The sequence below is a fragment of the Eulemur rufifrons genome, chromosome 7 (genome assembly GCF_041146395.1).
Source record: "Eulemur rufifrons isolate Redbay chromosome 7, OSU_ERuf_1, whole genome shotgun sequence".
Lineage (NCBI taxonomy): Eukaryota > Metazoa > Chordata > Mammalia > Primates > Lemuridae > Eulemur > Eulemur rufifrons.
Window position 1 is genome coordinate 7626977 of NC_090989.1, and position 24448 is coordinate 7651424.

The 24448-nt window shown below is 46.7% G+C and overlaps 1 protein-coding gene across 1 annotated transcript in view; it reads left to right on the plus strand.

Annotated features, from left to right (window-relative positions):
• The first annotated feature begins 5461 nt into the window (after positions 1-5461).
• Positions 5462-24448, plus strand: part of KCNJ6 (potassium inwardly rectifying channel subfamily J member 6) — a 79721-nt gene continuing 60734 nt past the window's right edge. Inside the window, exon 1 of the mRNA XM_069474949.1 lies at positions 5462-6374. Coding sequence (XP_069331050.1) covers positions 5477-6374 — 898 coding nt within the window. The 5' untranslated portion in view covers positions 5462-5476. The remainder of the gene's footprint in view (positions 6375-24448) is intronic.

The following is a 24448-nucleotide window of genomic DNA, read 5'->3' on the forward strand; positions in this document are numbered from 1 at the left end:
CTGGATAATATTCAACTGCATGCACATACCAAATTTCGTTCATCCATTCATCTCTCTGTGGGACCACCATTACCCTACGTTCCCACCTTCCCACTGTTGTGAATGATGCTGCTGTGCACACAGGGGTGCAAGTGTCTGTTTGAGTCCTGCTTTCAATTCTTTTGGGTTTCCTAGGAGTAGACCTGCTGGATCAAACAGTAATTCTATGTTTAACTTTTTGAGGGACCGACATATAGTTTTTTGTAGCAATTGCACTATTTTACATTCCCAAAAGCAATATACCATGGTTCCAATTTTTCTCCATCTCATCAATACTTATTATGTCTCTTTTTTAGTACCGCCCATCCTAGTGGATACGAAGTGGCATCCCATTATGGCTTTGCTTTGCGTGTCCCTAATGACTAGTGATGAGGAGCATCTTTCCATGTGCCGACTGTCCTTGAGTGTATCCTCTTTGGAGAAATGTCTATTCAAGTCCTTTGCCCATTTCTGAATGGGTTGTTTGGTTTTTGTTAAGTTGTAGGAGTTCTTTACATATTCTGGATATTAATCCATTCTCAGATGTATGATTAGAAAACATTTTCTCCCACTGTGTGGGTTGTAGGTGATTTTTGACGAGGAAGAAACCATCCTTCTGTGTCACTAAGGGCCCTACCTGAGCAACTGAAACTTGATTGAACCCGACAGAGAGACTGCACCTGTGCCTTTGTCCTGCAGCTCACGGGAGCAGCCCCTCCAGGGCCCCAGACCTCCCAGGCTCCCTCCTCTTGCAGGGTCCCCTGGGCCTGTCACAGGGACAGCAGACTCAATTTGTCCTATAGGCCCTGCCCCTTTAGTGGCCTCACACTTGAATGTGTGGTGTTTCTCACTGTTCCTTCCTGGTGAGACCCCCAACAAGCACCCTGTGGAGTTTAGTTATGATTTTCTTGGATTCGGGTCATGCAAATGTCTCAGTTTCTAAATTGCCAGATGCATGTGACGGGACAGCTTCAGGTCAGGCGCCTTATAGTTATTTCTCTCTTCACGTGATAAATTTCTTAAATCGGATGTCAGCAGAGTGTTCTTTCTCAATGTGTTATTTGAAAATTCCTGGGTGTTTTTTCTGGTTATAAAAATAATATAAATTCATTCTAGAAAATTTGGAAAAATCAAAATGTTTAACAAGAAAATTAAAAGCACCCATACCCCCCTCCACACACACACACACACACACACACACACAGAGAATTGCCTTATTAACATCTTAGTGTGTTTTTTTTTTCAATTCCTTGCAATCTTTGATTTTGCACGTGCACGTGAGAGGTATCATGTTTTTCTCAGTTAGATTTTCCCCAAAACATTAAGACATCTCGAAGTACTTTTTGGATGTTTTCTTAGGTACTGGAAGTTTCACCCATAAAATTCATATATCATTTGGAATGCAAGAATTTTCCACCAGGAGAACGTCTACTGCAGACCAGGGCAGCCTTCCCTGCGGCAGGGCCAGAGCTGTACCTGAAATGCGACCACACGACTCCACTCCGCACGGACCAGGCTCCTTCCAGCTGTGGTTCTGTCCTTTACGATTATTTCTTTCAGGTTAAATTTCAACACTAGGCTACTTTGCACCTTACCTTCTGTGTAAACTGATCATTTGTCTAAAAGAGAAAGAGGAAAAAAAAAGCCTGACCTTTGCTCAGGTCTGCCTTTGCTCTGGGTCAAAACAGCTCTCCGGTCAAGTCAATCATTAAACTTCTGGGCGCTGTTCCTCCTGTCCTTCTGCACGTTCTGCAGCACTTCCCGGGGAGAGCAGGGCGTCCTCTCCCCTGTGGTATCCCTGGTGGTAAGGGGTTGCTGGTGTCACGGGCTGTGCAGGAACACGGGAGAAATGTCCGCTTCTCCAGCCACAGCTGCAACTTCCCTGCTGAGCCTCTCCAAGTGCTCCTGGGAATGCAGTTCAGGACCCTGCTCACACCACACCAGGGACTCCAAGAAAGAAAGAAATGCTACAAGGCACGCTAACGTTCCCTTCTGCATTCCCCCTGCACGCATCCACACGCATGGCGCTGGGGCACCCCAGCACTGCTCGCAACTCAGACCTGGAGTGGCTTTGTCCCCTGGTCCCACCTTGGCTGCCACCACTCTGGACAGACATGAGGCTCTGCCCTTCTTTTGCCCCTGCCACGAACCCTGCCCACCCCACACCTTCTCCTCTCCCTGCCTGCACCCTTCCTGGCCCCTGGAGCTCCCACTTCAGTGTCTTCTAATCTCCGAGCACTCTCACGTTGCCGTGGCAACACCGTGCCTGTCCCCCCCACCAGCCACTGAGGCAAGGCCCAGCCTTCCCTCCCCATTTTCCCAGGGATGCACCTGGCCTGCACCCAGGGCCTCCCCTGCTGGAGGCCTGGCTTTCTTCATTTTTAAATGTTTGTTTTTAAAAGCACTGAAGTAGCATAAGCACTTACATTGTTCCCCTAACACCAAACACCAGCATTCAATTAACCGTGGGCTAATTCATTACCAACACCAAACCCAAACGCAACCCCTTCAACTTCCTCTGGTCTCCCTTTGCTCGTCCCCATAGCCAGTCCCCTGATTGCTCTTCTGTCTGCTTCTGGGTGGCATATATTTCTGCCCATAAACATTGAGATGAGGCTTAATTTGATAATAGACACAAAATATATAACTGGTCAAACACAATCGTTTTTGTCTTGTTTCTAGACAGATGGTGGCTCTCCACGCTGACTCTGGCCCCAGGCCCCTTCGCCTCTTGACTTCAGAATCCTCGGGCAGGGGGCAAAGGCATGAGGAGGGCACATTGTTAAGACCCTGACCCAGGCAGGCTCACCCCACTCCAGACGGGCCAGGACTCTATCACCACGACCGCCCCTCAGTGCAAAGAGGGTGTGGCCCAGCCTGGGGGAGGAACCAGATTTGGGGCATCAGCAGACAGTCCCCCCAGACCCCCGGAGCACTTACCACTACTCATTCCTTGACCTTGCCGACAGGTCCTTCCAGTTCAGAGCAAATGCCTGGAGCCTGATGATTGCAGTTGAGCCAGAAAAAGTGGGAAAGTGGCTACAAATTGGCATGGAGGGGAGGCAGGGACACATTTCCTCCATAACACCTTTAAAGTATAAAATGGCACTGAAGACTCAAGACTCAGCTAATTTGATAGACCCTGTTCCTCCACTTATGGCCTCAGAGAGACATGGGCTCAGGGTGGCTTTGCACAGTCAGACACCTCCCCAAGGCCACGGCAGGAACGCACGCCAGGCCTGCTGGTGCCTGTGCAGGGCTCTGCAGACAGGTCTCCCCAGCCAGGGAGAGTTTCAGCCCAGACATCGCCCCACATGAACTCACATTTAGAGACATGTACTCAGGGCAAAAGTAGCAGTGAGAGCTTGGACTTGACCATTCGAGGCCAAGAGCATCCGCTATGCAGGGGTTGCTGGCAGTGACCAGGACATCTCCTCTGCCCTCCTTCAGGCACCCCACCCGCCTCCAGCCGCCCCCGCCTCAGCACCTCTCTCTTCAACTCCTGTCCTGGGATCTGTCTTAAGAAGGGGAAGAAGCAAATTTTCTGACTTACAAATGAAGGGTTATTGAGGGCAATGATCTGAAAGTCAAAGGTGTCAAGCCAAAGAACAGGTTCTGCAGCCCATGTGCTGTCTCTTTCTTGGGCTGAAACATAAAAACACATCTGTGGGACTGATTTTTAAGGCAACTAACCAACCATGAGCAAGGTTAGTCCAGAAGTTAAGTTAGTAGCCCTCATGTCCCATCCCTGCTATTTTCTTATCCAGATAAATGATTTTTTTCCTGAGATGGGGTCTCACTATGTTGCCCAGGCTGATCTCAAACTCCTGGCCTCAAGCAATCCTCCTGCCTTGGCCTCCCAAAGCGCTGGGATTACAGGCACCAGCCACCAGGCCCAGCCTTGTTCAGATAAATGATGTTTTTTCAACAGATTGCATTTCCGCCTTAACCAAGGGAAAAACAGTGACCACAGATGAAATGTGTGGCAGAGTCAAAGGACACAGAATGGAAGCCTCAAGGAAGACACTTCTTGTAAAACTTGTAGAAAACTTTAAAATTATTGGATGAACAATAATTTCATACAGTGGTTCATATGCCTTTAATAGCAGAATCAGTTCCAAAGTTCCCTTTGCACTCAGAGTTTAGAAGAGCTCTCCTAGTGCGTTGCTAACAATAAATGTACCCATGCATTAATCATGAAAACCATAAGAAAGACAATAACCACAGGCCACAACTACAGACGGTAAATGATGGGGCAGACGCCAAATCAAACATGGAAACACACAGAAACGGAGAGAACATTTCCTCCCACTTTTTTAAACCTTGTCATTGAATCTACCATTACAGTCCAATGAATGTACACTTACCAACAGACACCAGAAATTTTTTTTCAATCCTGAAATTTGACCAATAATGTAAATGGCTTGTTCAAAATTCATGCTGTAAATATGAGGAGAGTAACAAGGGAACAATTTATTACAGAGAAATATTTATACATGGCTGTTTCATGTGGGCATATATCATGTATGTAGTTCTGTTTAACCTTGTAACAAGCCTGTGAGTTGGTATCACGATCATTTTGTAAATGAGGAAACTGAGGCTCAGGAATTTGGATAGTATATCAGTCAGTTCAGACTGCCATAGCGGAATATCACAGGCTGGGGGCCTTAAACAATAGACGTTTATTTTCTCACAGTTCTGGAGGTTGGTGGTCTGAGATCACGGTGTCTGCAGGGTTGGTTTCTCGTGAGGCCTCTCTCCTTGGCTTGCAGACGGCCGCCTGCTCACTGTGTCCTCACACGGTCTTTCCTCTGTTCATGCACATATCCCTGATGTCTCTTCATCTTCTTTAAGGACACCAGTCCTAGTAGATTGGGAACCCACCCTTATGACCTCATGTAACCTTTCATTATCTCCTTAAGGGCCCTATCTCCAAATACGGTCACATTCGGGGTTGGGGCTTCAACGTATGGATTTTGGGGGAACACAGTTCAGTCCATAACAGACAGCAACCCAAGGGCCCTCGGTTATTAAGCGGTAGAACCAAAACTGTCCAAATCTAAAGATGTCTTCTTTATTCAGAGCTCCCTGCCTCTCCGATGCCACAACATCTCAGATAGAGTGGGGAGACATCCTTCTGTAAGAGCTGACTCAGTAGAACTTGCTGGCAGGGAGACCATTTTGCAGCAATTAGCTCCTTCCTGGCAGGCAGGGTGGTGAAGTACTTACACAAGCTAGATCGAAGAGCACACAAGTCCAAGTCAACCGGAGGCCTCCCCAGATGGCACCACATAAAAATGGCTTTGTCTACTTTGTTTATAGCTACACAAAGGCATTTGGTTTTACTACCCTACACAAAGTGTGCGGTTCCACTATCCTCAAAGAGCCAGCATCTCATTTGGTTTTCTTTTCTTTTCTTTTCTCCAAACCACCAGCTAACGTCCTGGAGGGCGACTCCATGGATCAGGATGTCGAGAGCCCTGTGGCCATTCACCAGCCAAAGTTGCCTAAGCAGGCCAGGGACGACCTGCCGAGACACATCAGCCGAGACCGGACCAAAAGGAAAATCCAGAGGTACGTGAGGAAAGACGGAAAGTGCAACGTCCATCACGGCAACGTGAGGGAGACCTACCGCTACCTGACCGACATCTTCACCACCCTGGTAGACCTAAAATGGAGATTCAACCTGTTGATCTTCGTCATGGTTTACACAGTGACGTGGCTCTTTTTTGGAATGATCTGGTGGTTAATTGCATACATCCGAGGAGATATGGACCACATAGAGGACCCCTCATGGACTCCCTGTGTTACCAACCTTAATGGGTTTGTCTCTGCTTTTTTATTCTCAATAGAGACAGAAACCACCATTGGTTATGGCTACCGGGTCATCACAGATAAGTGCCCGGAGGGAATTATTCTCCTCTTAATCCAATCTGTGTTGGGATCCATTGTCAATGCATTCATGGTGGGATGCATGTTTGTGAAAATATCTCAACCCAAGAAGAGGGCAGAGACTCTGGTCTTTTCCACCCATGCGGTGATCTCCATGCGGGATGGGAAACTGTGCCTGATGTTCCGGGTAGGGGACCTTAGGAATTCCCACATCGTGGAGGCTTCCATCAGAGCCAAGTTGATCAAATCCAAACAGACTTCAGAGGGGGAGTTCATCCCCCTGAACCAGACGGATATCAACGTAGGGTATTACACAGGGGATGACCGTCTGTTTCTGGTGTCACCACTGATCATTAGCCACGAAATTAACCAACAGAGTCCTTTCTGGGAGATCTCCAAAGCCCAGCTGCCCAAAGAGGAACTGGAAATTGTGGTCATCCTGGAAGGAATGGTGGAAGCCACAGGTAAGACGTGCTCCATCCTGAGACTTCTGTGGGGTAGATGCTCGTTTTAAACTAGACCTGACGTCCTTATTTACTACAAGCTAGAGAGTACGAAATCTCACTCACTATGGACAAAATCCCCTTGCTTCATGAAATAGTATGCCTATGTGTCCTGTAACCTCAAGTATATCCACCAAGAAGTCTAACCATTTAGTTTTTAAAAGCCCTTTGGAAAATAAATTAATGAACGATGAAAAATTACCATGTAATACATTTTAAATTTCCAAATATTTTCTTAAATTAAAATTTGATCTGTCTCTAAAGCACTTTTTAAGTGGCTTTAAACATTGCTAATTTAAATACTTGAGGTTATTCATTATCAAGTTAAGAGGGAAAGTCAAGGCTTTGAGGAAATCTGACAAACTGCTTTAATAAAAATGCGGTTTCACCCATTCATTGGGAGCCATTTGCAAGACTCATAGCATTGGGTGGTTTTTTTTTGTTTTTTGGTTTTTTTGGTATCATGTGAGCTCCTAGCATTTCTCCACACTCTACCTCCCAAACCCTCAGTAGACATAATGCTGCAGACTCATAAGTAACTCTGGCAGAAAAGAAGAAAATTGCAGATCCATTCATCTGAATCCCATTGACTCTTCTGCCCCTCTGCTGTTACTGGCTAATCGTTGGTGTGTTTTAGGGAAGATGATCTGTTCTCAAAATAGAGAAAACGGTCTGTTTTTATTGAAGTCTGCACTCATATCTGAACTTTACACATGTTACACATTCCAACAGCAAAGCAGTTTCTGCCCATGGTTATCTGTAACGTCCCCCAAAGAGCCATCAACTCTGACTCAGGCCATTCCAGTGCCTCACAGGAAATGTCTGCACTAGAGCCCTAAGTCAGGGATTCCTTTACTGTTCTTCTGAGTCATTGATATTAGCCTTGCAGTCCTCTTTCATGACACAGTCTGTCCTTCTGCGCCTTTTTAAGTCTTCAACTTGAGGCTCAGGTTGGTTTCTATCATCTGAAAATGCATGACTGGCAGGCGGGCCCCAGTTTCTTCATCAACCTGTAACAAGTGACCTAATCCAGGTTGTCTCTTTCAGAGGAAAGCCATTGGTCCCATGTTGCTACCTCCCTGCACCTCACGGTGTCCGACAAGTTTCTCTTGTGGTGGTGTGAACTTTGCAATACGTTGCTTAAATGCGGCAAACAATGCAAATGTGAGCAAAGGGCGTTGCATGGCGCTCAGTGATGTGAGAGGTCTCTACACAAAACAAAAGGAACAGGGACTAATCCGGACACTGGCTTTACAGAGTAACAAAATAACTACTGCGAAATGAGTGCTGATGTTAATAGGGCTATCTGTACCCTGAGCCCGATCTGGGGGTGTACTTGCGAGGCACTCGTTGGGTGGAGGACAGCAGGAGGGGTGGATGACGATTCCAACAGGGAGCTCCATCGCTTTCCAGACCAGAAACTTCCTCAGCCTCCGCTGAGCACAGGGGCTCTGGCTCCCCCTAGTGGTGGCTGCTGAGCTGCAGCCTCTGGCAGGATAAACTGACCACTCACCATGCAGTTTTTATATTGGATTCTCACTGTAAATTTCTCCAATAAGACGTGAGGGAGGGCGGTGTTGCGTCTCTGAGCTCAAGAAGCAAAAAACACTGGGTATGTACCCTCTAGTTACTGATGCTAATCTGATCTTCAAATTGCAGGAGCTACCCTTTGCGTTCCCCCAAACCAAAGCCCAATCTTGAAAAATAAATGAATCTGGAACAAGCAAATTATCTTCGTGAATTCTTCCCCAGGCAGACCCCATCTCTCTGATGACAGCTCGCAATGAGTGAGACTTTCCAAAGGGAGAAACATCGTTTTCTTAGTAGTGAACAATGATACTTGCCTCTGAGCACTCCTCAGCCTTTCCGTGGCTTTCTTACAGAAAACTGGGTAATTACCAGCAAAAACAATCAAAACTCTCACCCCTGCCGCTGGGAAAAGGCAACTACTATTAATTTTCCCCTCCAAAACAAAAGTTTTCTAATTTCTGGAAAGTGGAGGAAGGTGTTCTAGAAAGTTCTGGAGGTGTCTGGGAGCTAGACATGTCTTGGTCTTTTCCTCATGGGATTTGTATAACTCAATACCTCTAGCAAAACTCTCTTAAGCTTCAGTGGGATATGTTTTCTTTGTGAACGAAAAGCACAATTGGGTTTTATGGACATTAAACAGACCCTTGAGTGGAAAAAAATGCTTCAGTGTATCAAACCCATAGGGGAAAAAAATGTGGACCAAATGCACAGAGGAAAACAAATTCACAAGAGTCTAATTATTCATTGTAGAGCTGGACTGGAGGGAGCAGTGGAAACAGCAGGCTGACACAAAACAGCTTCTGCCGCACTCGTTATTTCTTTCAAAAACGTCTCGGTTGACCTTAAGCTACTGTGTTCAGTGGGCTCGATTGGCAGACCTCTTTCAGGGATGAGCGCCACGCTGCAACCTTGACGCAGTGCCCTCTTCCTAGCGTGCACGTCCCAGCCACATGGTGATCCCAATGTGGTGTTTTCCGGAGTCCTGAGTTGTCCTGCAGGCAGCTGGCCACCTGGGTCGTGCAGTCTGCTGGGAGCTCAGGCCCCACACAGGCTGGGGGGCTCCGTGGATGCACCGTATTCCAATGCCAGCTGCACTGCAGAGTCCGCTCCACTTTTAGATCATGGAAGTGGGCCCCTTAAAGGCAGGAAGTGAGCCCATCATCTCTGCCCGAGGGATCTCATGGAACATGGGCTCACACCCATGAAGAACAGCCCCGTATCCTTCACGGACGGCTCCGGCCTGGTCCTGCCTGAAGTCACAGGGATGTGCCAAGTGACCTTTCAAGAACCTTCCAGTCATGGGGTTCTATTTTTGAAAATGAATCAAACCCTGGAAAATTCTGACACCAGCCACCCAGACATCTAGGAGTTGGCCGTGTCTCATCTGCAAATATATTTTTAAAGGGGGCCGTTTATGTTCCTGACACATGGGCAATTTTGAGATAGTGATGTTTACAGAAGGTTTCATAGCTACGTAAACAAACATGCTCAGCAGCTGTGGCAAATGTGCGTTAAAATAGTAAAGCATTCATATAGACTGTTATTTATAGAGGGCAAATGGGCCTCGAGGCAAGATGACAGCCACACAGCACCGGGCTTGTTGCCAGTCAGCTCCCACGACAGCCTTGCTGATTGATGAACTTCCACATTTACCCCCAACGATTATGCAACTGTGACAGGCAGCCCTTTCCAACACTTCAGCAAACGACTAGTCCCCACTGAGTCTTTGGGGGGTTTTACGCTTTTTATTGTGGAGCCTATAAAACTTACACAGAAACAGACCAGATAGTACCATTATTAACCTGTGTACCCGTTGTTCACTTCCGATATTGCCAATTCACGACCAGACTTGTTTCGTCTACATCCCACTCACTCACGGCCTGGCAGCATCGTACCATCCCATCTGCAAATGTTTCAGTGTGTCTCTAAAAGATAAGGACTTTTTTAAAAATGTAACTATGATACCATTGTGACACCTAAAATAATGACCAATAATTTCTTCAGATCCAATATCTACCAAGTGCTCAAATTTCTAATTGTCTCACAAATGTCATAATTTCTTTTTTGGTTTCCAATCGGCTTGTTTGAATCAGGATCGAAATAAGGTTAATGCACTGTGATCGGTTGAGATCTCCTGTAAGCCTCTTAATCTGTGAGTTCCCTTCCATCTGTGGGGTTTTTTTTTTTTTTTTTTCCTATCCCGATAAGTTTTTCTTAAAGAAGAGAACTTCTGAAAGGTTTAAATACTGCATAGAAAACGAGGGAAAGTGGAGAATGAAACACACCAGCTAACACTTTATGGACAAGGGGGCAGGGCTGACTTCCCAGAAGGCGCCACCTGTGGGTTACCAAGGCGAATGGCAGTATTCGCTGGAAACAGGTGAGGGCACCTGTCCACCGCAGGAAACGTCAGTTCCATCGCTGACTCGGCATTATTCCCATGAATTTAGTCCCACGAATCACATCGCAGATCACAGGATTTTTGAGTTGGAAGGAATCTTTGCCCATTTTACAGATGAGGAGATGGAGGCCCAACAAGACTAGTGGCTTGGCTAAGATCAAAAGCACTAACAGAGCAGGAACTTTAAAGCCAAGACCACTTGACGGTGCTGTCTGGCGCCCCATGTTCGGTGCCCTTTGCATCGTGAGTGCTGCCGATTCATGCAGATTCTGTAGAGAAATGCACCTAAAAAAGACAACTGGAATTTAATGTGCAGGTGACCTCTGTTACTATCAAGGTGCCCTCTTCCCTTTTCTCCCACCATTAGTTCCTCTTTTTCTTTAAGGTTCCTCTGTTGGTTTCCAAATGTTATCAATTCCATTTAAAATTCTCGAGGTATTCACACAAATTTTTAACAACCATTTATCAAAGTGAGATGTGCCACAAAACAGCACTGCAATCGAAATTAAATAAGCATCGTCTACAAAAACAGCCCTAGGAGAATGTGATGCTCTGTCAGGTCTGATTTCCAAGAACCATTTTTCTTTGCCATAATCAAAGTGCCATGCTACTAATACAGGGAGAATATGAGACTACAGAATTTGAAAAGATAAGATGGTTGAAGGTTAACATCACGGTGCTCTTAAGCTGCTTCTAGTAGTGATATTTTATAGCCATTACATTTTTCAAATCTTATTTTCTCCTTTTAATAAGTATACTAATCCCTGCATTGGCCAGCCATTATCTCTCTGAATTTATCATTTTTCTCTTAAGAGCTATAACCCCAATCACCTAACATAGGGAAAGAGTTCATTGATGAGATTGAAATGCTAAGAACTTGAGTGAAAATCTTCACAGAAGTATCTTCCCGGTAAATCTCTATAAGCAGTTATTTTTTTTTTTAATTCAAAGACATATACATATATTTTGCCTAGGTTTAAATCTACCATCCATTAAATCAAGAAATCCAACTATCCTTTCTTTTTTGAGCATTGGGTTCAATACATTTATTCAGGGCTTCCTTCCAAAATGTCTGCTTCAGTATAATATATCCAAGTAGTGTCATTGGCTGGGTAAAAACTGATGACAACTGCTCCCCAAATATGTAAACTCTCTGTAATCCTCAGCAGCTTGGGAACGCTGTGTTCTGGTTCACCAAATGTCCTAACAATCTCATGTTGGATGCTGTAGAGCACACATACAATCTTAAATTTTTCCACCACTTTCTCCAAAAGGAAGAATACTACAAGAGACCTAATGTTACAACTCTATTAAACATTCCCATAAATAGAAGACAAGGCATCAGAGTAGCCATATATTACTGCGGTTGTAAAGACCAAAAATTGTTCATTATTAAAACACCACTACCAGAAAATCCATGGTTCTTCCTTTTCCAAATGGGCCATGAGGAATCACTAAAATAGATGCTCGAGTCAGTGATGGTCTCCCAAAATATACAATGTAGAATTCAAACCCAAGATAAAATCGGACTGGCATCTAAAAGTTAGCTCTGACCCAAACGCTAAAGTCAATACTCACCCTGGAAAGAAACAGCACCATTCAAATTAGGAGATGAGTGTCAAATAGTGTGAAGCCTCTAATTATCATATCCTTAAATAAATGGAGTTTTATTATTTCCTAGGGCATTCGGTAATGTGAGTGCTGACAGCGGGTTGCCAGTGAAGCAGTTCTACCCGACAATTTCTAATGACCAGAAGAGGATCATTAGGGAAAGCCATGCAAATTTTTCACACACACACATACACACACACACACACACACACCTGCTAAAGAGCTCAGCAGCCAGAGGCGCTGCTTCTCCAGTTAACCAGATCCTTGCTCTGCTGCCGCGCACCCACCCACGCCTGATCTCGTTTGTCGAGTTAATTTCTTAGTAAGCTGCTTGTTCTCCCTCAGTGGTAGCTCAGTGCATCTGTGCCTCTGCATGTCGTTGGTAGCATCAGCCCATCCTGGGCTCAAGCCACAGCTGCTCCCGTCACGGGCTCACGTGACCTCTCTCTGTCTCAGTTTCCTCAGTTCTCAAATGGGCACAGTAATGGTACTACCTCACAGGTGGCCTTTCAGCCTCCCGAATTCCATTAGAGCAGACCATTTCTTCCCCTGTGGACCACACAGGTGAAAAACAACGAAGAGCAAAGATTTGCAGGGACGGGAAGCCAGGCAGTCAGAGGCCCAGCACCAGCAAGAAGCTCCACTGTCCCCAGGGACCTTGCAGCTGGTTGCCACGACAGAATGACAAATGACTCCCCTTTGAAGCCACTGGGAATAGTCAAAGCAGCAAATGCTAACCTATGACTGCCAGGGCCCCGCAAAGCACAAGCGCAATGCAAGAGTAAAAGCCAGCCTGGCCTCCGCCCCAGCTACCTACCATGAATTACAAATTGATGGGATCTGAATTAATGAGGATTGCTGGACTCAGCCAGAAAGGACTTTGCATTCCTATAGATAGTAACATCTCATCCTTACAATTTCTGCCGACAGTGGACATGAATGTAGATTACTCTCCGGTCTTCTGAGGCAACTGCCTGGTGAGGACAAGACTAACACTTTGCATTTGAAAACAACATTTCTACGTTTCCAATCCCCCTCCTAGATTTTTCATAAGAATTCTGAGGTATCATCTGATGTCCCAATTTAGAAAATGCACTTTTGTGCTATTAATTCAATTCAACTAAATAGTATTTGTTTACATTAAGTCATCAGAGATACTTCTACTGTAAAGTATAGGTATACTTCCACAAAATAGACAGGAAATGTGAATTTCTATATGGTCAATTTCGTTATTCTCTGTGTATGAAGAATGGACGATAGAGACAGTGTATCTGTCTGCTTTGCCTAAGTTACGCTGCAGTAACAAACACCCCCAAGGGCTTAAAACAGTGAAGGTTTATGTCTCATTCACACCGTTCGTCAGCAGCAGCTCTGTTCACAGCCCGTTCACTCCAAGATGCCAACTGATGGAGCAGCCCCCTACATAGGATGGGCCTTTCTCATGTCAGGCAAAAAGAAGTGACAAAAGACCTCACTTCTGCTCACAATCATTAGTCACAGCAAGTCCTATGGCAGTGCCTGATGTCCATGAAATGGGAAGTATAATTCTCTCATAGGGACTTGGAATAAATCGTTGAGAGCAATAATTTCAACCTACCGCAGACCACCTCGTGGTTTTGAAAACCAGTACACTGAGTTGAAAACTTTTTGTGAGTTAGGGTTTAAAGGGCGGTGTAGTCATTAGTGTGTTCACCAGAAATGCCCAGCTTTCATCCTTCCAGACGCACATTAGATTACGCTTCCCTGTTCCTGCTGCGCTTGGCCGTGTGACTCAACAGTCAATCAACAGAAGCATTAAGGAGTGAGAATCACACTGGAGCGAACTCTACAAGCCGATGTGTGGTGTTCTCTTCCCACTTCTAATGGAAGCGCACGTCACAGTGAAAATTCTGTCATCCTGGACCCTTGACTGGCCCTGCCACGTCACTTGGGACATGGAGCATGACTGAGAAATGACCTTATGTTGAGCTAAGCCACTGAAATTTGGGTTGTTTGTTACCACAGTAAAATCTAGTCTGTCTTCCCTGTTATAAAATGTCACGTGAACATTTTATAAAGTTGGCTATTGTACATTGCCAAGCGCACTAGACTTGCCAGGAAATGAATTTGTGGTTAGCTACTTTGCAGAACTTCTCCCTTCCTCCTTCTCTCTTCACTGGTGAAGATTTTGAGGTCAGAATTCCAATTCTGTATCCTCTCTTGACCATCCTGTGATTGTTCACATCACTTTCCTCAACTTCTCCAAATCTTCTTTTCCATTCTGAAAAACAGGAATTATACTTGTACCCACAAAAAGATTCCATGAGATAATACATGCAAATCCTTCATCGTGGGGCCTGGCGCATAGTAGGTGCTCGATTTAGAGAGTGAATCTATGATTCTGTGACTCAATCGTACTGTTCTCATAGCTGCCATTCGTTTGGTGTCTTCTGGATGCTGATTACTTTATTAGATGCTTGGCATGGATCATTTTCAATCTTTGAAACAGTTCCAATGTAGGGACCATTTCCGTTTAACAAATGAGAAGTGTGGGTCCTGGGTGGGAGGTTAAGAAGAGTAACTTGCCCAAGGCCTCCCAGCTGATGAAGTGGAAGAGCCAGGATGCAGTCGCAGACAGCCCTCCTTCCTCATCCACCTGCCCCAGTGCCTCTCTAGAGGAGCCCAGGACACAAAGCCTTAAGGACCTCCAAGGTAGTGGTTATGGATTATGTTCATTCATGCACTGAAAGCTACGGCTCAGCAATATGTTCTCTCTTGATTGCTGGCCGTGGCTTTCCCACCCGGCTCACCTTGCCTGACTGCAGGAGGCAGGTAGGGGCAATCTGCTCATGCATAACGGTTGACGTTGAGTCTCTTGAAAGGACAGCCTACCGGCTCACACTCTCCAATTCTACCCAATTCGATGTCATCAGGTGACTGTGCCAGCTGAAGCTCTGGGCCAGCCCATCCCAAATGGCCTGGTGCCGTGCCAAGTATAACCCAAAGTGCAACCAAGCGGCTAGCTTATAAACCCTCAGGGGAGGAAAAAATAAAGTTTAACATTGAAAGGGAAAAATCAATTTTGACTCTGAACTCTCTGCCAGAAAGCACTATAATAAAAAGATATAGGCTTTGATCAGGCTAATTAAACCCTTGCTGGGGTTTCCATTTCACTGTAAAACCTTCAGCAAGACCCTTTTGGGGGGATGATGATGCCGATGATGATGATTCTCCAGCAAGGGGGCCATCCTTGGGAGATTTTAATGAAGCACCTGCTAAGTGAATACATTTCCTTTTATATCTTCTCAAGCATACTCTAGGTAGGGTGAATATTAAAGGAAATCTGTGAAAGCTGATGGGTAGTGGAGGGCTGATGGATGAGATTAGAGAAAAACATGCAATAGGAGCATGGAGAAGACCAGATTGTAAAGACTGAGTCTGAAATAGACTGAGGACACATCCACAACTTGGAAATCTAAAGTCGTATTAAAGAAGTAGACCTTTATTTGCTTAAGATACTCAGTAATATGTACTGTGTCCCCAAACAAAGTTGGAAAAGGTGCACAACCTAAGGGAACAAAAATGTTGCTGGTCCATGATTCCTATAGAAACTCTTAAGAATTCACAAGGTCCACCATAGGGCAAGAAAGATTTCCAAACATCTCCCTGGGTCCTTCCAGCGTGGTTCCTTTGTGTTCGCCCAAAGGGACTGCAGCATGTTCAGCCTGGCCTGCAGACCCTGTGTCAGCCCCTTCCCCCAAGGTTAGGGGATGAGAAGGGGTCGTGAAGCCAACCACAGATGGGTCATGACTGCATGTGAGGAGGAAGGCAGCTTGGTCGGCCACCAGCAGATTGGGCCATGAGTAGGGGAGGGCAGGGCTGGTTTCCAACACAGCTTCACAGCCTCCCCTGCTCTGGGGGCCTGGTCCAGAGTCACACCCTGGGACTGGTGGATGAGTTAGCAAAAGCCTCATCTGCGGCTCAGAATGCCCATCCTGACATTGAAGAGGCTCGCTATGGGCTCTTTGAGTTCCCATGTCAGCAAGGCAAGGTGTCCCCTACTGCCACACTGAAAGGTAGAAAGACATAGTGGCATCTCTACCCTTGAGTGTCATCTGACACATACTCTACCAGGTATGAGCGGACATCACATGAACAGTGAGCACCCATACCCCAGGAGAATGGGGTAGGGGGGTCAGAGAGGGTGTTAGACTGTCTGTGCGCTTGCCTTCAGGGGGTACTTGTCACATGTCCCGCCCGAGGGTCTCTTCTTATGATGACATGAAATCCACAGCTGGATCCGAGGAGTATGCATTTAAATTTAAATGTTTAGTCTGTCTTCCCACCCACCACACCCATGATTTCTGCTCTCTTCTCTCTGTTCAATCCTCTGACACCACCTCCCCCTTGGATAACCGAATGGCTGAGAAAATAGAAGCGGTCAGACTGGAGTATTCACATCTTCTCATGGTCATGTCTACACCCCACCCCACCTGGGCCCCTCTCTCTGCTCCTCGCTCCCGTCACTGAGGAAGCCTGTCCCGCCAGGAGCCAGGCCCAGGCCCATCGCCGCAGCCTCTCAGAGACTCCTAGACAGCAACCACCCTCCATCACAAATTTTTTTTCCTAATGGTTTATTTCCGTCAGCATAAAACCATTGTCTAATATCTATCACCTTAAGGAGCCAACAAACAAAACAAAACTACACTTCTCTTGATACTGTGTCGCATTCTGGTACTACCCCGTTTCTCAGCTTTCCTTCCCATGTGACTGACGGAAAGAACTGTCATCTCCATTGCCACTGTCTTCTTGCACACCTCAAACGGACTTCAATTCCCAGCACACCCCCGAAACCCGCCAGCAAGGTCCACCTGCTGCTCCAACACTCCTCTGTCCCCTCTCCCCGGCCTCCCTCTCCAGCCCTTCCTTCCCTGGCATTTGTGACCACCCCTTCTGCTCTCCCTCCTCCCCCCCATGGCCTCTCCACCCCACTCTGCCAGCTGTTTCTCCTCTTCCCCAAGCCCTCAGACAGAGCATGTCCATCCAGACCCCCGTTCTCCATGTTCCTTCTCAGCGACTTCAGCCAGGCCCTTGGCTTTAATTACTGTCTTTTTCTATGTGACGCCAAGTTTCTATCTCCGGTCCAGCCTCTGCCCTGAGCTCTGCACTCACAGACCCAAGCGCCTACTTGGGTCCCTATTCACCTGCCTAACAAGCTCGAACCTCCAATGTGGCAAAGCAGAAATCAGAGCTTTCCCAGCTGCCCCAGAGCCTGTTCCCTCCCCATCTTCCCCACGTTCGTAAATGTCATCAACCATACGGTGACTTAAGTCCAAAACTGCAGCATCATCCTAGGTTCATCTCGTTCCCTTCCCGTGGAAGTCCTGTGGGTGCTATGTCTCTACAGCTGCCACCCTGAAGTCAGTTGTCATCACACGGAGGTGATGGCGTTCAGCTGGTCTCCCTGCTGGCGACCTCCCTGCAAAATCCCATTTGACATGTGACAGCCAGAGCTCTCTCAGTAGGACACAAATCAGAGCAAGTCACTTCCCTTTCCTCAATCCCTCCCTGGGGATGCCACCGCACTTGGAAAATCCAATCCCAGCCCACGGCTTACCAGACCCCCTGGCCTGGCCCCCGCCGGCTGGTCTGCTCTCCCCACTTTCCCGCCTGACTCATGCTGCAGCCACCTGGGTTCAGTTCCGAGCACAGAGATCTTGCTCAGGGAGGCCTTCCCCGACCGCCCCACAGAAACCAGCTTTCTGCTCACTGTGCGTCCTACCACGTGGGGTGGCACTCACGGCCAGCGGATGCTATCTCATTAATTAGATTATTAGCAATTAGAATGTAAGCCCCATCAGAGCAATACCTCGCCTCGCTCATTGCTATGCACCCAGTACTCATACGGTTCCCGCACCATAGCCGGCACTGGAGAAATAAGTAGGTGCAGAATAAATGCATGGGGGAATAAATGAGTGAAGTGTCTTATATGGTCACAAATCGGATTGGACCCTAAGCACACAGAAAGAAAGTCTGGAGTCATTTAAAATTACCCCCCAAATCCCCAGAGATCGCCCTGGTCTTGGTCAGCCTGACACCTCTACCTACCTCCTCCGCTTCTTCTTCGAGGTACCCTTCGTCCACCTGCCTCTTAAAATCTTGGTGGCTGCCCAGGACTCTGGGCCCTCCTCGCTTCCCTTCTGCACATTCTCCCAGAGCAACCTCTCCCTGCCTCTGGGCATCACTCCCTCTGCATGTAGGTGGCTCCCTCAGCTGCAGCCTCACACCTCCCTCCTGAGCCACAGACCCCGGCAGCCAACTGTGTCCTGGACATCTGCATCCAGGTGGCTCTCAGGTCCCTTAAATATAACTTGTCTTAAATTCAGACCCACTCCCTCTCCTGCATTCCACACCTTCATGAATGGAATTTCTTGCCTCCTCATTGCCCAGGTTGGAAACTTGGCTGTCATCTTACGCTCTTCCCTCCCTTGTGTTCTGCAATGCAATTATTCCCCAGTCCCTAGGCTGCTGCTGGACCCTAGGAAAAGGAATCCCTCCTCAAGACACTCTACTGCCACCTGCTGGGAAATATGTGTAATAAATATATAAATCTGTACCCCTTAGATGTAGTGAGTTGTGCAGTGTACAACCCGCACAACCATATGAGGCAGCCCTGGCTAAGCTTGTCCATTCCATCTCATACCTGTCTCTAGTACCCAAACATCCACTCCTTTCCAGCGTCTTGGCCACTGCGCTGGTTCACACCACCATGCCCTCCCCCTGGACTATTACGATGCTTCCATACCGGTCTCCCTAACTATAGTCTTTCATTTTTGTAATCCCTCTCCTCATAGTTGTCAGAACAAACTTTGTAGCATACAGATCCCATCCCCTCACTACCCGGCTCAAACATTCTCAGTAGCTTCTGAGGAGATAAAGAATAAGGACCAACCACCTTCGCATGTCACAGACTTGCCACCTGTCCAGGGGCCCTGTCCTCCACTCTGCTGAAATGCCTGAACACACCGTGGGTTATTTCAACTCTGGCCTGCACACGTGCTGTGACTTTATCTCTGCCTAGAACACCCTCTTCCGCTCACCATCTAATTACTCCTACGCACCCACCAAATCTCCCTCTAAATGCTGCCCCTTATGGAACCTTCCAGACTGCGTAGCAGACTTAAAAGTCCCCCTTCTCTGCTGCACTTTATTTCTACAAATCTTCATGTCTTGTGTGTGACTGACCACATGTGGGTGTCCCCAACAGATGTGACATTTTTTGAGGATAAAGATTATGCCTTTTTTCCCTCTTCCCAACAAGTAGCCCAATCTGGCATGGTGGATGCTCAATAAGGAGATGAAAAGCTAAATGATTTTTTTAAAAGCAGATTTGGCCTTTCTAAATATGTCCCAGGCACTCTGAAGGGTTTCCTTTCCTCCCGGTGCCTGGTGTTTCTGGGCTCCACCAGGAGCCAAGGGCAACATCTGGCTTCCTTGTGAAGGCTGTCATGTCATTGAATTTAAAAGTTATAGATATTATTTTACTAAAAGAGTCTGTTTATTCTGTAAGATCATTTTCCCACCCAATATTCACCATGCATCTTATAAACTCCATCCAACATAAATACAGAGTTTAAAGGAGGGGTCCAAAATGCAAAATTCCTCCCCAGAATTCAGTCTCAGAATCACACAAGAGACTCTGCCAAGTAGAAATATCTTTGCACCCCCTTTTCCAGTCCAATGGGGACCCTCCAGGGCCAGGAGACGGGGCTCCAGGGGCAGCTGTCCCTCAAGGCATGTAGGTCACCTAGTCACCTGCACAGAGATTCCCTTTGATGTCACCCAGTTTTGCTGGCAAATCTCCTCCCCTCCCCAGAGAAACAAGCAAGGCTCTCAGAACAACAAAACACGGGGAAAGTTTCTAATCTGTCAACAAAGGATGTCCATCACTGTACAGCCCCTTCCCCGGCACAGCGATGACGGAGTGGTGGACTGAGGGGTGCATGCTGGATTGGGACGCACCACGTGCCTCTGAAGCCTTCCAGAAGGCCTTTCTGAAGGTAAAAACTTAACAGGCAAGGGCGCCTAGGCTGAGGTCTACTCAGTCGGCAGGCAAGGATTTTCCAGAGCCTTCTATGTGCCTGGCATTGTGCAAAGATAAAAAAGACACGGTCCTGCCCTTGAGGATCTGGCAGTTGAGAGCGGGGCTTCAGCAAAGTATTTTCTGTGAAGGGCCGGAGAGTAAGTGCTTTAGGCTTCGTGGACGGTCTCTGCCACGATGACTCGACGCTGCCAGCAGTGTGACAACAGCCACAGGCAACCAGTTACAAAACGGGTGTGGCTGCGTCCCCGTAAAATTGTGTTTGTGGGCACAAGTCATTTTAATGGATCATAAAATATTATTCTTCTTTGGATTTTTTTAACCATTTAAAAATGTCAAAACCATTTGTAGCTCTCTCCTGTTCTGGATGATGAGTCTGACATAAAAACAAATGAAACACAATGCCACACGGAACGATGTATAGAAGGGGAACATCCTACATGAGGACGTGGGCCATCGGAAGACCACCAGCGCCCCTGCCGCACTCCCAGCCAGAACTGCGACGCAAACGTGCCCCCATGATCTCGGCCACACAGCGGCAAGGACAGCCCCTCGCCCCACTGGGAAAGCAGAAGCAGCCACCAAGTCGTGATGAAAGCACTTGCGTTTGCACTTGGCATTTGCATTCTCCCCGAGTGAGAGCACAATGGGGAGCAGAGGTTTCCTGACCTTTGGGAGGGAGCTAAAATTGAACTTCAAGCAGAGATGCCGCAGTAAACAGTACTATTATTAACATCCTGTTTTCAAAGAAAAAGCTGGAAGAACAGCAACGTCTTTGGCTAATGAGTGTTTGCGTCGATGCCTGCACTTCCCTTTTTGTTTGCTCTGTGTTTCTTTGGGGGGAAAGTACACCCACTACTTAAAGTTTCCCCACTCTCCTCACAGCAGCATTTATTCTTAACAGCAATTCCTCTGGAGGCTGAAAGTCCTAAATTCCATCCTCCTGGAAATAGCCTTTCTTCATCCAAACTCCCCTGTGCCCCACCTCCATCTGCTTAGGAGGTGGAGTAATCACCGACAGTAATCTGCCATCCACAAGGACACTATGAATCACACAACCACGCGACACAGCCTTGTGCTCTACCAGGCAGTTATGGGACATGTCCCTGCAGAAAGGCGTCCTTAATAAACTCTCCAGGAATGCCTCCGAGCTTACAGACCAGCTATCGTCAATACAGCTTCCAAGTGACATGGTTTAAACTTTCCATTCACAGACCCAACCAAATACGGAAGTTGGAAAGACCTCACGATGACGCAAGGACGGGCTTTGGCTTGTTCCTGTCTAATCACAGCATCTTGGATCGGAATAATTGTAACACACTGCTGAGTAACAGTAGCACCTGTGAAACTTCCTACATAAAAGTCATTCTCCCTGGCATACATTTTCACTGGAAAATACACGCTGGGAACCCCCGGGTTCTCTCCGGGTTCGTGTTTGTGCTCTGTCTTCCCACACGGCTTTCTGTGGCTCGATGACATCTCTCCAGGTAGACTCTAAGCTACGAGTGGTAAAACCCCCACAGGGGTGGGGAACCTGCGGCCTCCAGGCCACATGTGGCCCTGCAGATCCCCAAGTGCAGCCCCTTGACCGAATCCAAACTTCTAAAAGGATTGGTTCTATAAAATTTGGGTTCGGTCAAAAGGCCACAATCAAGGATCCGGAAGGGCTCACCCCCTACTCTTAGGGGCTTCTCTCCCCTGTGCCCTTGGCACCGTGCCGAGCACATGAAGAGCACAGTGCCTGTTGGTGACAGCTTAGGGGACCTGTCAAGGTGCCTCCTGGCCTAACTCTGTGGATCCAAACCGTGCTAGAGTTCGTGGATGACAATTTGACAGGTGAATCTGGCTCTGAAGCTCCACACAGCTAACTCGTTTCGGATCATAACATGGACCCCACTCACCAAGCTACATCAAAGTTAGGGGCAGAAGGAATGAGCTTCTAAAATTGACCACGTTTGCCTCATCATCCTCTCTGGATACAGACACAGAGGCAGATATATATGTAGATGCCTGTGTGGTATTGGAGCTCTTTTAATCACTTTTTACCCCTAGATTCTTTAGTGTAGATTATGCAAAAGTGAAGGCAATCTTACAAAACCACAGTGCAGTGATCAAAATCACAAAATGGATATTGACACAATGTTATTATCCAATCTACAGACTTGATTCCACTTTTGCCAGTTGTTCCATAGTTTCTCTTATAATCAAAGAAAACCCCAAGTCATACTTTGTTGTCATTTCTCTTAATCTTCTGTCATCTAGTGGAGCTCTTCTTTCTCCTTCATGACATTAGCTTTTTTGAAGAATATAGGCCAGTTACATTGTAGAATGTCTCTCAACTTGAGTTTTTCTAATGTTTCTCATGATTAGACTCGGCATATGTGTTTTTGGCAAGATGACAACAGAGGTGGTGCTGTGTCCTTCTCAGTGCCTTGTATTAGGGACACACAATGTCAGCTTTTCCCGTTGGGCGATGTTAACTTCCGTCACTGGTTCGGGTGCAAAGCGTCAGGTTTCTCCACTGTAAGGTTATTATTTTTAACTTTGAAAAAAGTATCTTCTGAGTAGATACTTTGAGACCATATAAATATCCTATTCCTCCTCAAACTTTCATTTTAGCATCTACTGACGATTCTTGCCTGAATCAATTATTCCTATAATGGTTACCAAATGGTGACCTTCTTAACTGCATAGTTCTTTCTACATTCATGTGTTGGCTTTCAACTATAGGGAAGAGCTTCTCCCCTCCCTTACTATCTATCTATATCAGAATGAACTCATTGATTCTTATTTTATTCAGTGGGTTATAATCTGCTACTATCATTATTTATTTGTGATGCTCAAATTATCCCAGGTTTGGCCAGTGGGATCCCCTTCTAGAGGCTCCTTGTCCTTTGAACATTTCCTCACCATCATTTTTTGTGCTCTTCTCTCCTTTCTGGCACAAAAAAAAATGTTATAGGTTCACCTTGAACATTTCCAGCTCTGGGATCAGACGTTTCTCCAAAGATTCCTGATTCCTTTTGGTAGAGAATGGTCTTTGGAGGCTAAGACCCAGACACTAGGTGTGCCCAGCAGATATTTATATTAGGCCCCTCAGCTTACAAAAAAGAAGGTCAGTTCTAGCCCAGCTCAGTTGGCTGCCAGGTGCATGTATCTGAACTAAACTGGCGGCTCAAACACTGCCCTCCAGAAACTCATCAGGGAGAAATCCCAAGTTCATCACTTCCAATATTTATCAGAAAGTTGGTCTAGGGTAAAAACACGTGGGAAGGTCTACGCAAAGTCACACGGTCCCTGCATTCTTCCAGAGGTTTGCAAACCCAGCTTTGGCAACTTCAGGCAGAGCAAAGAGCCACCCTCTACTTAGAAGCCCAATATGGAAGCTTTTTACTGCACCAAACGATGTAAAACCAGCCATGTGAACCTGACCCTGTGTCTGCTAGAAGGCGGTGTTGATCTGCCCACTGGCCACCTTGTTGCGAACTCTCAGGAGAAATTTCTTCATGTCATAGCCCTGAGAATAGTTGGGCTTTGGCTTAGCTGTTGATTTCCTTTTGTGTGATAGACACTGTAAGTTCTATAACCAGCCAGGTCCCCTGTGGTTGCAACAGTGCCTAGAATCAAATGTGCTGTGCATGTGGAAGGCCGCACATCACCATGGCGTGTGTCCTCAGAATGCTGCATTCCAGGGGCTTTTTAGGTCCCTATCCTAGGCCGTTTCCTCTCCGTAGTGCAAGCCCCACCAGGATGTTGGCTATTTTACATACTGTGTATATGAGTCAGCTCAGGCTGCCATAACAAAATATCATAGACCAGGTGGCTTAAACAATAGACATTTATTTTCTCACACTTTGGAGGCTCGAGGTCCCAGGTAGAGAATCCGACAGATTGGGTGATGATGGCTCAGTGTCTTCCTGGCTTGCAGATGGCACCTTCTCACTGCGTCTCCAATGGCCTTTCCTCTGGGTGGGCCCAGAGAGAGGGAGAGAGCTCTCTTGTGCTTCTTCCTCTTCTTAGAAAAGCGCCAGTACTTTTGGGTCAGATTCCCACCTTAGGACCACATTTAACCTTCAGGACTTCCTTATAGGCCTCATCTCCAAATACAGCCACATCGGGAGTTAGAGCTTCAACCTGTGAAGTCCAGGGGCACACAACACAGTTCAGTCCATGACACTATGTAAACTGTTTACATCCTTTCTGGACCAAGCCAGATCAATAATAAAGGGACACAATGTTTTCAACATCACTAGGAGTCTGCACCCTCCCCATAAATCCCCCCACACAGCACTGGCACTTAGGATAGACAGCCTGACATTTGACAGGTGGAAATGGAGTAAGGGCCATGCCTGTAACTTGATCCATTGTGCTTTAGCTAAGATTATGTCAAGCAAAATCCACATATGTAAAGTT